We start from the raw sequence: 13,482 nt of genomic DNA, 5'->3' as shown, positions 1-13,482 counted from the left end.
CATAAGAACTCCCAAAGCCAGTGGCAAAGCCCGCTGCTGCTGCTGCTGCTGCCTTTTCCCTTTGCCTTTTGCATTGTAACCAAGCGCCCTGACGCCGGCAGTCTTCTAGGCGTAGCTCAGACAAGTGCAAGAGTTCCCTCCACACTTGCACGCACACACTACTGCTGAGCTTCACGCTCCTGGTGACGGCGAGGGAGATACAGGTGCAAGGACCGGTTAATCCTCCAATCGCCTACGCGCCATTCGTCCTCGGGAAGTCGTTCCTCGCGTGACTAATTGAAAATCGGAGGCTCGAGTGCCGCCAGGTGCAAGCTTCTGTCAGAGTCAATGACTGGCTCGCTCACCTGCTCACAAAACACGAGGCTGAACGAAAGCGGCAAGGAAGGGAACCTTCGCTCAGTGTAAGCTGTAACTACCTTTTCTCCACATATTATTTTATATGAAGCAATGAAGGAACAGGAGCGATGTGACTGACATCACATTTCTTTTTTATTTCCCAGTGTTCATTTTGTATTTCTAAACACAGCACGAAAGAGCGAAGTGATAAAGATAAACAAAATGTTACAGAAGTAGTGTTCTTTTTATGGTGCATGTTATCTTGCACATTCACACTAAATTTGATGGCGACCAAAGACGCACTTTATATATTGTATTTATCTTGCGGTATTTCCAGGCAGTCAAAATTTATGGTGGTACGAGCACACATGCATGTACTTATTCAATATTGGTACCATGGAAAATGAAAACAATATTCAGGTAGCGGTGTTAAACTGGAAACTGTGGGGAACAGCTTCTTATTCCGCTTTCGAGACGCTTTAATTATTACACTGCTTTATGCTACCTTTGTCTATCATAGGATTATAGGACCTGGATTACCTAATATTTAAAAGCACTAGACTAAAATAGATTATTTTAGCCTGTAATCTTATTTTTTTCTAAACGTAAAAAATAATGTAATGTAGTGCTTGTTTCGTTGCACATTGTCTCATGAGGTCGATGAAATAAAGACTAAAAATTATTTATTGAATTTAGCAATATTGGAATCTATATAGAGACTTCTGAAGCTTGCTGGAAATACAAATCCGTGTGTGTTACTAAGGAAACCAGAAACCACAGTCGTTACTACCTTTCTGCGACTGCATGGTACTAATTGTTTACTACCCTAAACGCAGTGCAGGTAGTAGCTGCAGTTATTACTAAGCAAGGTAGTTGATGCAGCAGCTGTTACTAGTTACTAGAGCTGAACTAGCAGCGGTTACTAGAACTAAAAAGGTGAACAGAAATTTGTAAAATAATGTTGACAAGACCCGCACCAAGATGGCAGAGCGGACTTTTTAAAATAAAAACTGTCAGTAACATGACCATATGGTCATGCTGCTGACAGTGTATATACACTCTTGTATTTTTCATTTTTGTCATTTCAAGATCAAAAATGATTGAAATGTCGTCTTTGAACTTACGGGTGTCACCAGCTATAAAACAGGATGGCATCATGTAGGGGATATAAGCTCGCTGAAAGTTGCTGTTATGTGTGTGCGCAGAGCGATGATGTGCTTCCCGTAGTGCTTCTTATCCGACTGATATATATTACCTGATCCGCGGTGTGAATGTGCTAATTACTTGCTCTGTCAAAACATCTGCAATGTTGCGGACCGATATCCGAAGGTATTCAAGCAACGTTTAGGCAACATTTTGCGTTACAGGTCAGAAGCTAGTTCTTATTATTAGGCACCCCTGGATAGGTTAGTTACAGGAGTTAGCTCTTAGACCTAGTAATAGTTACTACCTTCATGTTTATTAACTGCAGTTACTGAGAACCTAACAACGTATGTGACAAGCACTTACTAGGTTTGCCTTAGTAACTAGCACGACCTTTTTTTTAAGGCAGCCTAGACGACCATACGCCGACGGCGAGCTTTATTCGTGACATGACAAAGGGGACTAAAGGTCAAGTTTGTCAGCACATTTGGTTTGGTTTGGTTTTGGGGGTCTAACGTCCTAAAGCGACTCAGGCTATGAGAGACGCCGCAGTGGAGGACTCCGGAAATTTCGACCACCTGAGGTTCTTTAACTTGCACTGGCATCGCACAGCACACGGGCGCCTAGCTTTTCGCCGCCATCGAAAAGCGGCCGCCGAGGCCGGAATTCGATCCCGCGTCCTTGGGCACAGTAGTCGAGCGCCCTAACCACTGCGCCACCCCGGCAGGGCCAGCACATATCAAAAACTGCTTTTAAAAAGCTTTTCTGTATTGGCATTGCTGGCGATACAGAAGTCGCCCCACTTACTCATATATCGGTATTGATAATGTCTTGCATTAACTTTCAAACTAAACAGTGTAGAGCATGCTTTCGATAAAATAAATTATCTTTACAGAACAATATTATAATTAATTATGCCCCATTACTTCACAAATCAAATTTATTAAATTATGATTTCGCGCTTCGCAGCAGACCTCGAGCAGATTAGGTTTGTGTGGCTAAGAAAAAAAAAGTGCTCTTGGTATTCAACACATGAGATAAAACATATTCAGTGGCGTTTGCGCCAACTGCTGATGTTTACATGGGCACGGCGGGCAAATACGGCGTCATAACAGACAAGTACATCCAAACTTGGGCTGTGCGGCCAACACCTTAAAAGCTCAGCCCTGCTGGCGTTGAGTGTCGTAAAACAGAAACTTTTGAGCTCACCCGCCCGAAGTGTCTCCGCTTGTATGAGTTTTGCGGTTCTATTTATTTTTTACGGTTTAAAATATTTTTTTTATGCTTGTGCCGTGATATCATCCTTTTTTTTTTTTCTGACTACAGTGAAAACTTGTTTGTTTGCTCACGAAAAAGAAAAAGAGAAGCAAGAGCGAGCTTGGAGTGAAGATTTTATTAGACCCGCGTGTGTCTCGCGTTGCAAACAGCCCCTCGCTGTGAAAACGGCACGAAGCGAAGCCCCGCATGGACAGCGCTTTTAATCGCGCAGCGTCTCTAGGGGGGAGAGGAACAGAGAAGGTAAGACGCGGGGAAGGAAGGCCTTGCGCATACCGGTTTTGTAGCCGAAACGTCCGTGGTGGCATGCGCCCCTTCCCTCCCCATTCCCCCTTGTTGCCTCTCTCTACTCGCTGCTGCTGACAGTGCCGGAGAAAGAGAGAGCAGTCAAACAACCCACCAGTATGTGGGCCAGCCAACGAGAAGCGGCCCTCCCCGTCTGGCCTTCATATTCCTAGTTGCTCGGCGTGCACGGCTTGCTTACGGTTGGCGAAGAAAATAGGACACTGCTTTCTTCTTCGAGGAGCTCCGAAAGAACGCCACAACGTCACCTACGCTTGTGTGCAAGATCAAGGGGCCATGAATATCGGTATGGTGAGGTACGTAATCCGCTCGATGAGGGTTAAGTGGCGATATTGTCGTCAAAGATGACTTCGGAGTGCTTCAGTGTGCCAAGTCACCAACGTGTTCTCGACCTAGGCTGTGCAGTGTGTGTATGCCAGTTCCCAAGAGGACGACGATGGAGCGCTCCGCGATTGCGGCGAGTATCTTGGTGACTGCGTGTCTGCCTCTGCTCCACCCTGCGCTCGCTGACGTGCACGAGGGTCTCTACATAGGCAAAATCAACACGTACGCACATCAGGTGTCCGGTCACGTGTACGCCATTGACGAGTATACGATTCTCATAAAGAACTTCTTCTACGACGGCTTGGGCCAGGACGCATTCTTCTGGGCTGGATCCAGCGTCCGTCCGAGCAATGTCGGCTTCATCGTTCCCGACGAGGAAGGCAAGACGAACAAGCTGCAGCCGTACACTGACAAGGACATCTATCTGCAGCTGCCAAACCGGCGAAAGATTACGAGTATTCGTTGGTTGGCCATCTGGAACCTGAGGGAGCACGCCAACTACGGCGACATCTTTTTCCCAGAGGGCTTCGAGCCGCCTGCACCACGGAGGATCTCGGAGCTGTCAAGACGCGGCGCCGGCGTACGCTCGGGCACCGTTGTGATCGTGGATTCCAAGACTATTCAAATCCCGGACTTTTATTTCAACGGAAACGTCTCCGACACCTACTTCTGGGTCGGCCTTGGTCCTCAACCTAACAGCGCTGGACAGAAAATTCCTAACGAGAAGGGATACCTGGAATCCCTCGGTCGCTACGAGGAGAAGACCATCGAGCTGACACTGCCCGGAAAGATGACCATCTTTGACATTGACTGGCTTAGTGTGTGGAACAAGGAGACCAACGAAAACTACGGATCGGTGATCATTCCACACGGCCAAGACATCCCGCCATCGAAACTGGGATCGATGAAGCACGAATCGAGGCTGCCTAACTGCGAACAGCTACATGCCACGTTGCAACTCCGCTGGGAGATCCAGGGCCGGAGCATCTCGTTGGAGCTCATCGGACAGATCGACGAGGACGAATACATCGCATTTGGAATCAGTGGCGCTCCGAATGCTTCGAAGATGGTAGGCGCCGACGTGGCCGTGTGCTACCTCGACGGTCACTACGCGAACGCCGTGGACTACAACATCTCTGATCGATTCCCCTGCTCAAACGTACTGGGCCGATATCGGGGTGTGTGTCCCGATTTGAAGGTCGAAGGAAAGGAAAGCTACCAGATACTGACTTTTACCAGAAAGGATGGCCTAACCAGTTTCATATTCCGCAGGACCCTGTTAAACCCTGACGACGACGGTGACCAAATGTACAATGCTGATGGTGACACCTATCTGGTATGGGCTATAGGCAAGTATAATGAGTTCAAGGAGCCTTCTTTCCACCACACATTTCCAAAGGGTACCCTGAAGATTAGCTTTGGCAGGAAGGAAGCTGAGGATAACTGCTTCGAGTTCACAACGGGCCAGACGCGAGGGCGGCCGGCACCTTGGCCCCCCTTTCGCATCCGCGACAAGGCTGTGGACACCTTCATCGCCAGGATCGGTCCTGCCGCCGGTTGGAAGGGCTACATGGGAATCACTGGCCACAGCGGTCCCGGAGAGAGCTGGTACATGAACGGCGTGCTCGTTCCCGAGATTCACGTGCAGCGAGGGCGCACTTACACATTCCGCGTCGAAGGGGGCAACAATCCGCACAACGCCCGCTACTACCACCCGCTGTACATCACCGACAGCCGCGCAGGAGGCTACGCGAGGCTCACCGAGCAGGAGAGGCAGGGCGTCAAGGTCTACGCGGGCGTTCAGTTCGACCGTCGAGGACGCCCACAGCCGAGCGCCGCGGGCCGACTGTGCGCGTGGGTGTACAACACGTCGGAGCCTCGGCAGGCGGACGAGTTCGCTACATTCCCAAAGTTCCGCAACACTCTGCGCCTGCAATGCGACGACGGCCAGCCAGCGGTGCTGTCCTGGTCGCCCAACGAGAGCACGCCGGACGTCGTCTACTACCAGAGCTACACGACACCGTACGTCGGCTGGAAGATTGTGGTCGTGGATGAAATAGTCACTGGCAGCGGGGCTGTTTCTCATGTCCCCGTTTCATCGGCTGGTGTTGTGTTTGCTGTGCTGCTGTCAAGTGCGCCGCTTTTATTGAGAATGCATCAAGCGTAGATGAGCAAGAATCTTGTCGGACGTTTGTGATTGGTGATTTCTTATCACTAATTAGCCATCCTGGAAAGTCTTTCCCTTCGTGCCGTGCTTCCGCAATGGACGCCTCCAGAGTGTGTATGTGCTAAGCGTATTTATTTTGTGATTAAAGTCGCTAGCAGTGGTTTATTAAACTTTTGTATGTGTGTGACCAGTAGCTGCACGCCGCAGTGACGACTACATCGCGTGCCACAACCACTACATTCAAGAAGTCTGGCCAAATTATTCTTATAAATAGTTGCACTGATGGTTGAATGTGAAACCTTAGTATCTCATGTGCTTTCCCGGTTGTAGGTTAAGCATACCACAGCGCTGCTTAAAGATCACAGGCCTCGACTTACGAAGGAGCATTCCTCCTGTAACACAAGAACTTTCTGTCGTGTTGGTGAATCGATCTTATTTGTTTTAACAATTTTATATTGCGGTCACATATCGTTTTGCATGTTTTTGTATACTTAAGCGTCCTTTTGGGCACTATATAGGGAAACAGTCGATATAAAGTTGGTTATAACAAACATGTTACCTATCAGGACTAGAAGGACAATATTGTTTGAAATATTATCGCTCCTATGTCAACGACGACCACTGCAGAGCACTCTACGCTGCTTGTCGGTTATATCTTTTAGATATGTATTTAGAGAACTCCCGGCACGACTTTAATATGAGCATAGCCTAGAGAACTGCGCTGTCATCCCTCGGTAGAGAGCTGCAAGAAGAAAAAAAAGAAAAAAAAAACCTTAGTAGACTGAGAGTTGACCCGACTTTTATGGATACGACGTTTCTCGTACAAATACTTCAGCATTAAAGGTGCATGCGCATTATCTGCTTCATAATGCGTGTAGGAATGCGGCTTGCTGTAATAGGGAGAGCAATTATATCTGCGGTATGGTCATTCCAGTTGTGATGTATGGATGCTAGAGTTGGACTGTGAAGAAGGCTGACCGCTGAAGAATTGACGCGTTTGAATTGTGGTGCTGGCGGAAACTCTTGAGAGTTCCTTGGATTAGCCAGAAGATCAAATCAGTCGATATTGTCGACTATAAACCCTGACTGCTCATTGGAGGGTCAAATTATAAAGTTAAAGCTCAGCTACTTTGGTCATCTGATGAGAAGAGAGGAGTCGCTGGAGATTGGAAAGTTGGGAAAGGTTGAGGGTCACCGGAGAAAGGGTAGGCAGCGAACGCGATGGTTAGATGGCATCCTCGAGGCACTGCAGATGAAGTTATGTGATGTTAGGAAGATAGTGAGAGACCGGAAAGCGTGGCGTGACATGGTCCACAGGGTCACGAAGAGTCGGACACGACTTAACGACTGGACTGAAGCCAGGTAACAGTTACGCCGAGGAATTCAGAGGCACTTATAGGATGCCTGGCCCATTGGTGCTCGACTGAGGCAAAAACGATTCATGCTATATAGAATGCTCTTTGACCACTCGTGCGCTCTCTAACTGCCGTGTCTCCGAATTCTTCGATACCCAGCCTTCAAAAGAAGAGCACGATATAAATGGCTACAAAAGCGCTCCTTCAGTTTTGGCGAGCTTCGCGTTCCGTGATCTCTCGTGCGCGTCGCGCACGTTTTTCGGTCCCAGTTCAGTCTTTTTTCCTTGTGCTTCTTTTTTTCTTTGCGACTCAAGAGTAACCATTAAACTGTCGCTGCTGTCTGTGCGGTTTTTCCTTCTTCCTCCTACAGAGTTCCAATTTTAAGAGTGAAGTGCGGAGCACACCACAGCCGGCTCGATATTCCATTGACCACGCACGTGTTAACTCCTATCAGCACAGCTGAGAACCTCAGCCTTCCGGGCTGCACTTACATACGTTGAACTGATCGTTCAAAGGAATGTGCAAGGCCGCGTCGTCTCGCTGGGAGTTTCACGAAATACGAAAAACAGAATTGCTCTTCAAATACTAAAATAATTTAGAGATACCTCCGCATTGCCGCACATTCCAACTGCACAGGACACTACCGCGTCTCTTTTGATGACTTTGGAAAGAAAACCTGCATGAAATATTTTGGAACACCACGCATTTTCGTTTCCTACGTAGCTTTCACCTCCCTGTGGTGTCGCAGTGGTTAGGGCACTCGACTGCTTTACCCGGGGATGCGGGACAGAATCCAGGCCGCGTCAGCCTTCTTTTCGATAGAGGCGAAAAGCAAGGCGCCCCTGTGTTGTGTAAAGGCAGCGCATGTTAAAGAACCTCGGATGGTCGAAGCTCCGGAGCCATCGACTACGGCGCCTCTTATAATGAGTTGCTTTGAGACTTTAAACCCAATAAACCAAACCTACATGCTCTTAGTATTTTTTTATAGAGAAATTAAAAAAAAAAAACGGCTGTAAAGTATGAGACTGCGGCGTAGTACGGTCCCAGCATGCCTTTAGCTTCGGGGACGGCGCACGCTAGAAGAAATCCCGTTTTAAGCAATTCGCTGCAACTGCAACAGATCCGATATGATGCGATAAGCAGCAGATACTCAGACTGCGAGGTTGCATGATTAGGTTTTGATTCCTACTCTGAACCTGCTCAACCTAAGCTGAGACCGTCGGCAGTGCTCTATTTGTTAGTTTTGTTTGCCACTTTATCCAATTCCTGGAGCAGTTCATGCACGCATCACACTGATGTCATGAGTGATATTTCGGCTATCTTTAGTGCATGGATATCATATGAGCAGGATTTATTTCCACACGCTCCAATATAGGAGATACAGCTCTGTACGTCTTGGCATCGCCGAGGATCAGCGCTTCGCAAAAGTTCGAACTAATCCCTGAAAGCGCGTAAAATTTGTTTTACTCCTTTGAAAGAGCCTCGAGAATATATATTTAATTTTGATGCAAATATGCTGGCTTAAAACTGGAGCACTGTTCTAGCTTCACAAATATTCTATAACACTTTTAGATTGTTCGTGCGAGTAGATCATCCCAGGCGTTATGGCTAGTGCAGTGAAGGCCGAACACACCTAACCCGGATAATTAAAATAACTGGATTTATCAACACACTAATTATATATAGCTTTGAAAGTCCTTCAAGCGCAGCATAATAATACGTCGAGCCCCATTTTTCTTAGTCAAACTGGGCTCTGCGGTGAAGGCAACCTTGTTACGACCAAGCATCCGCATTTGCGCGCTCTATTGTTCGCCTGTGGGCATGGATAAGTTTTGTGAATATGTGGTGATGGTCCAATGGCTCTAAGTGAGCCTGTTTCCAGGAATTCTGTTTTTGTAAGCCTGTTTTGCTTTGTGGACAACCTGCAAATGCCAAATTGACCCTGTCAAGAGAACGTCTGGAAAAACACAAAGAAACGTCCCCCTGCGGGAAATAGCAGGAAGTGCTTTCTTTCTTTTGTTCACCCTTCCAGTCGAGAAGTGCTATCCTCCAGTGATGAATGCCTCCTATCCAAAGGAGACGACAGAGTGACATGTTCGCTGACGTGCAGGACAAGAAAGGAGCATGACTCATACGGCCATTAAGTGATTTCCCGGGAATGCAGGAAAGATTTGCAATTGTCGAAAAGGGACAATGTTGGGAGCCCTATGCGGCGCCACGTGCACTCGGGTTTCTGAGAAGTAAAACCCCTTTTCAGAACCAGCCTGTGGTTTCTTTGTTGAAGAATAGAAATGTACCTCCTCTCCTCGCCGTTCCCAAGTTTTTCCCGCCAACAAGTGATCACGCCCAACGAATGAATGCCGGACCAGTCAGTGCTTCAGACCATCAGTGCAGTGATGTGTTCGATTGGATGCCGATACCTGAGGGGCATGCCCTGGATTTGGTTGGTCAACATCTTCAGAGAGGGGCTGGACATAGGGGGGTTTTAAGGACGCTGCAGAGCACGAAATGTCGCTCTGGGCCCTGGGTAAACGGCTCATCCAGTCGCTTCTCGCTATGAACTCTTAACGCTTGCCATTTTTGCTGATGTACCCTTCTTTTTCGTGTAAATATTGTAAATAAGTTTTCTCAAAGTGCCATTAAACCTGCTTGTACATATTTCACCAACTTCGAAGATTCAATCCTACTTCAACCCCGAGTCTCTGCACGCTACCAAGTGAAGGCCGGGTCGACGTAGCCCCAGCGTCACGACAACTGGTGACCAGCGGCGGGATCTGAATCTACAAGCCACAACATCTGGTGATTGGAGGTGGATCTGAAGCTACAAGCCACAACATCTTGTGATCGGAGGTGGCATCTCAAGCAACAAGCAGGCGCAACAATCGGCCAACAAGAGAGCAGCTCGGAACATCGATCGCATGTGTGGGTGAGTGCTTGGCTTTTCTTCTGATGTGGACCAGGTTCTAGAACAGGGTTAGATTTTAGAACTGGTAAAAAGTGTTGAAACGCCTTTAGGTTTGATAGTTTGCACTGTTGTTTTGGAAGTAGCCGACACTCGGAGCGATCATGGACCTACAAAAGCTGCAGAAACCGGAACTGTTGCTATTGTGTGAGGAATTGGGAATTAATACAAGTGGTTTGGCACGAAAACCCTTGATTATAAAGGCAATCACTGATCTGGGAACCGATGATGAGGAGCTCAGTGAAGCATGGAACCTCATCGGGCAAAAAAAGGAACAGCTCAGACAGCAGAAAGAGGAAAGGGAGCGCGAACGTCAGAGGGAAAAAGAGGAAAGGGAGCGCGAACGTCAGAGGGAAAAAGAGGAAAGAGAGCGTGAACTTGAGAGGGAAAAAGAGGAAAGGGAGCACGAAAGTGAGAAGCTTGAGAGAGAAGCAAAAAAGCGGGAGCTAGAAATTGAGCTCCGGAAATTAGAAGTAGAGTTGAGCAAGAGGTCGGGCAATTGTCCCCAGCTAGCGGTACCTCTTCTCAACAAGGAGGCAGATTTCAAGATGTCAAAGTACATGCAGCCATATGTGATATCAGGGGATATCGGTCTGTATCTGGGTAACTTTGAGCGAACTTGCGAAGAACTGTCCTTCCAGCGAGACACGTGGTCTCAGAGATTATTGACGGTTCTGCCCTGCGAGGCAGCGGAGGTTGTCGCGCGGCTAAACAAGGAGGACGCGGACAACTACGAGAAGGTCAAAGCTTGCCTTCTGATTTTCGGAGACAGAGATGTGCAGGCCTTAACACGTTCAAAGGCGCGAGAACTAGCTACACTGCTCATACCAGAAAATTCCACAGCGGAGGAAACGGCAGTTAAGACAGTGGTCGATGCGGAAGATAGCGGGTCAGAAAACTTTGAGAGCGAGGCATCTCAGATAAGTCAACTTGAAAGTGAGCTTGATGAGACGCGGAATGAGGACGTTCTTGAGAGTAACCTCTTGCCGCCAGTCTCTAGTAATCTCACGAGACTTCTAAGTGGAACCCGAGAGGACTTAGCTATGGAGCAAGCCAATGATCCCAAGAATAAGCTCGAAGTACAGTGGGAAGGACCTGCTAAAGTCGTTGCAGAGCTTTCTGACACTAACTACGCAGTGAAAATCCCCGATAGGCGTAAAGCAGTGCGCATTTATCATTGCAATCTTATGAAGCCTTATGAGCAGAGGGAAACCATGGTAAATCTAACGTTAAACCTTCCTGAGGAGATTGGGGACAACTTGATTTGCCTCAGCGGAAAAGGAAGCAACGCTCAGGAGCTTCTCAGAAAGACGGAGCAGAGAGGAGAACTAAAGAAATCCCAGCTGTCCGATCTGGGCGAAATAATAACAGAGTTTGAGGCCTGCTTCGTGGACAAGCCAGGCAGGACTGATTTGACTGAGCACGATATTGAGCTGACTTCAGACGTGCCAGTGCGATCAAGGTGCTACCGATTCTCTCCAAGGCAAAGAGAAATTCTGGATAGGGAAGTAACTCGCATGCTGGAATTGGGAGTATTAAAACCCTCGGAAAGCGATTATGCTTCGCCTATGATCTTAGTAGAGGCTCCAGGTAAAGACCCTAGGCCTGTGGTAGACTACCGAAAGCTAAAGTCTCTCACCAGGGATCAAGTGTATCCTATTCCGAATATTGAGGAGAGAGTAGAACAGGTCAGTAGAGCGGCATATGTGACTACGCTGGACCTTACTCGAGGATACTGGCAAGTACCGCTCACTGAACGCGCCAGCAGATACGCGGCTTTCGTCACTCCGACGGGCAGCTACCAGCCAACAATGATGAGTTTCGGGCTCAAAAATGCTCCATTTTGTTTTTCCCGACTCATGGATAGGGTTTTAAAGGGGTGTGAAACATTCGCGGTGCCTTATTTAGACGACATTGCGGTTTTTTCCGACTCATGGGCGGACCATATGGTACATCTAAGAGCTGTACTGAGCCTTTTGCGTCAAGCTGGACTAACCGTAAAGGCCGAGAAATGTTGCCTGGCAAGGGCGACCGTGGACTACTTGGGTCACAATGTAGGTCAAGGTTTCAGGAAACCCAGCGAGATTAAGATTTCTGCGGTAGCAGACTATCCGCGGCCGAGCACGAAGACGGAAATTCGAGCATTCCTAGGTCTGACTGGGTACTACAATCACTACATCCCTAACTATTCAGCTTTGGCTAGCCCTCTGACCGACGCTCTCCGCAAGACAGAACCGACAAATGTAGTCTGGGACGAACAAAAGGAAGCCTCCTTCGTAAACCTGAAGGCTGTGCTGATTAGCCGTCCGGTATTGCGAGCTCCAGACTATGACCGAGAATTCACGGTCCAGTGTGATGCCAGTGATCGAGGGCTAGGTGCTGTTCTCTGCCAGAGAGATGACGACGGTAATGAGCACCCCGTGCTCTACTTGAGCAGAAAACTGAGTTCTAGAGAGAGGGCTTATTGCGCGTCAGAGAAAGAGTGCGCTTGCATTGTATGGGCCATTCAAAAATTGCAGTGCTATCTTGGAGGGGCCAAATTCACCGTAGAGACGGACTATTGTCCCCTGGCTTGGCTGCAAACTGCGACATCGAAGAACAGTCGCCTTCTTAGGTGGAGCTTGATTTTACAGCAGTACAATTTTGAAATAAGATACAAAAAGGGGAAGTTAAATGGGAATGCGGTCGCGCTTAGCCGCTCTTTCTAAGCGGTCCGAGATGTTCCTCACCATGTATCCAAATTGATAATCAGGTTTTTTTTGTTTTTTTTCGTGCGCTTGTATATGTGTGACTATGTAAAGCAGCACGTTTGGTTTTCTAGGAATACGTGGGTCCTGAACGTCTTGAGAGTGGGCTTTTCTCGAACAACAATGGCAGTTTTCTTTTAACCTGGTCTCTTCAGACGGGAGCCGAGTGCTTGCTTCGACATGTGGTTGAGTTTCAGACAGCTCGATTTGGCCTACAACAATCAAGACAACGCGACAAGCAACAGCGAGCTTCAAGCGTTCACGTGCAGGCCATTAAGTCGTCTCTTCATGCAGCAGCTGGGACTGCTGCCCTCCGAGTCTCTTCTGGCGGGGGAGGAGGCTGTTACGACCAAGCATCCGCATTTGCGCGCTCTATTGTTCGCCTGTGGGCATGGATAAGTTTTGTGAATATGTGGTGATGGTCCAATGGCTCTAAGTGAGCCTGTTTCCAGGAATTCTGTTTTTGTAAGCCTGTTTTGCTTTGTGGACAACCTGCAAATGCCAAATTGACCCTGTCAAGAGAACGTCTGGAAAAACACAAAGAAACGTCCCCCTGCGGGAAATAGCAGGAAGTGCTTTCTTTCTTTTGTTCACCCTTCCAGTCGAGAAGTGCTATCCTCCAGTGATGAATGCCTCCTATCCAAAGGAGACGACAGAGTGACATGTTCGCTGACGTGCAGGACAAGAAAGGAGCATGACTCATACGGCCATTAAGTGATTTCCCGGGAATGCAGGAAAGATTTGCAATTGTCGAAAAGGGACAATGTTGGGAGCCCTATGCGGCGCCACGTGCACTCGGGTTTCTGAGAAGTAAAACCCCTTTTCAGAACCAGCCTGTGGTTTCTTTGTTGAAGAATAGAAATGTACCTC

At 48.1% G+C, this 13,482-nt stretch overlaps 1 protein-coding gene across 1 annotated transcript; it reads left to right on the top strand.

Moving 5' to 3' along the window:
• Positions 1-3,179: 3,179 nt before the first annotated feature.
• LOC146175519 (protein Skeletor, isoforms B/C-like) lies at positions 3,180-5,718 on the top strand. The gene has a single exon (XM_084580790.1). The coding sequence runs from the start codon at positions 3,470-3,472 to the stop codon at positions 5,546-5,548; it is 2,079 nt and encodes a 692-aa protein (XP_084436916.1). The 5' UTR covers positions 3,180-3,469; the 3' UTR covers positions 5,549-5,718.
• Positions 5,719-13,482: the final 7,764 nt, after the last annotated feature.

The sequence above is a fragment of the Amblyomma maculatum genome, chromosome 10 (genome assembly GCF_055883805.1).
Source record: "Amblyomma maculatum isolate TAMU_Amacu chromosome 10, ASM5588380v1, whole genome shotgun sequence".
NCBI lineage: Eukaryota > Metazoa > Arthropoda > Arachnida > Ixodida > Ixodidae > Amblyomma > Amblyomma maculatum.
Note: the sequence above shows the minus strand (reverse complement) of the source record. Positions and strands in the feature narration are given on the sequence as shown.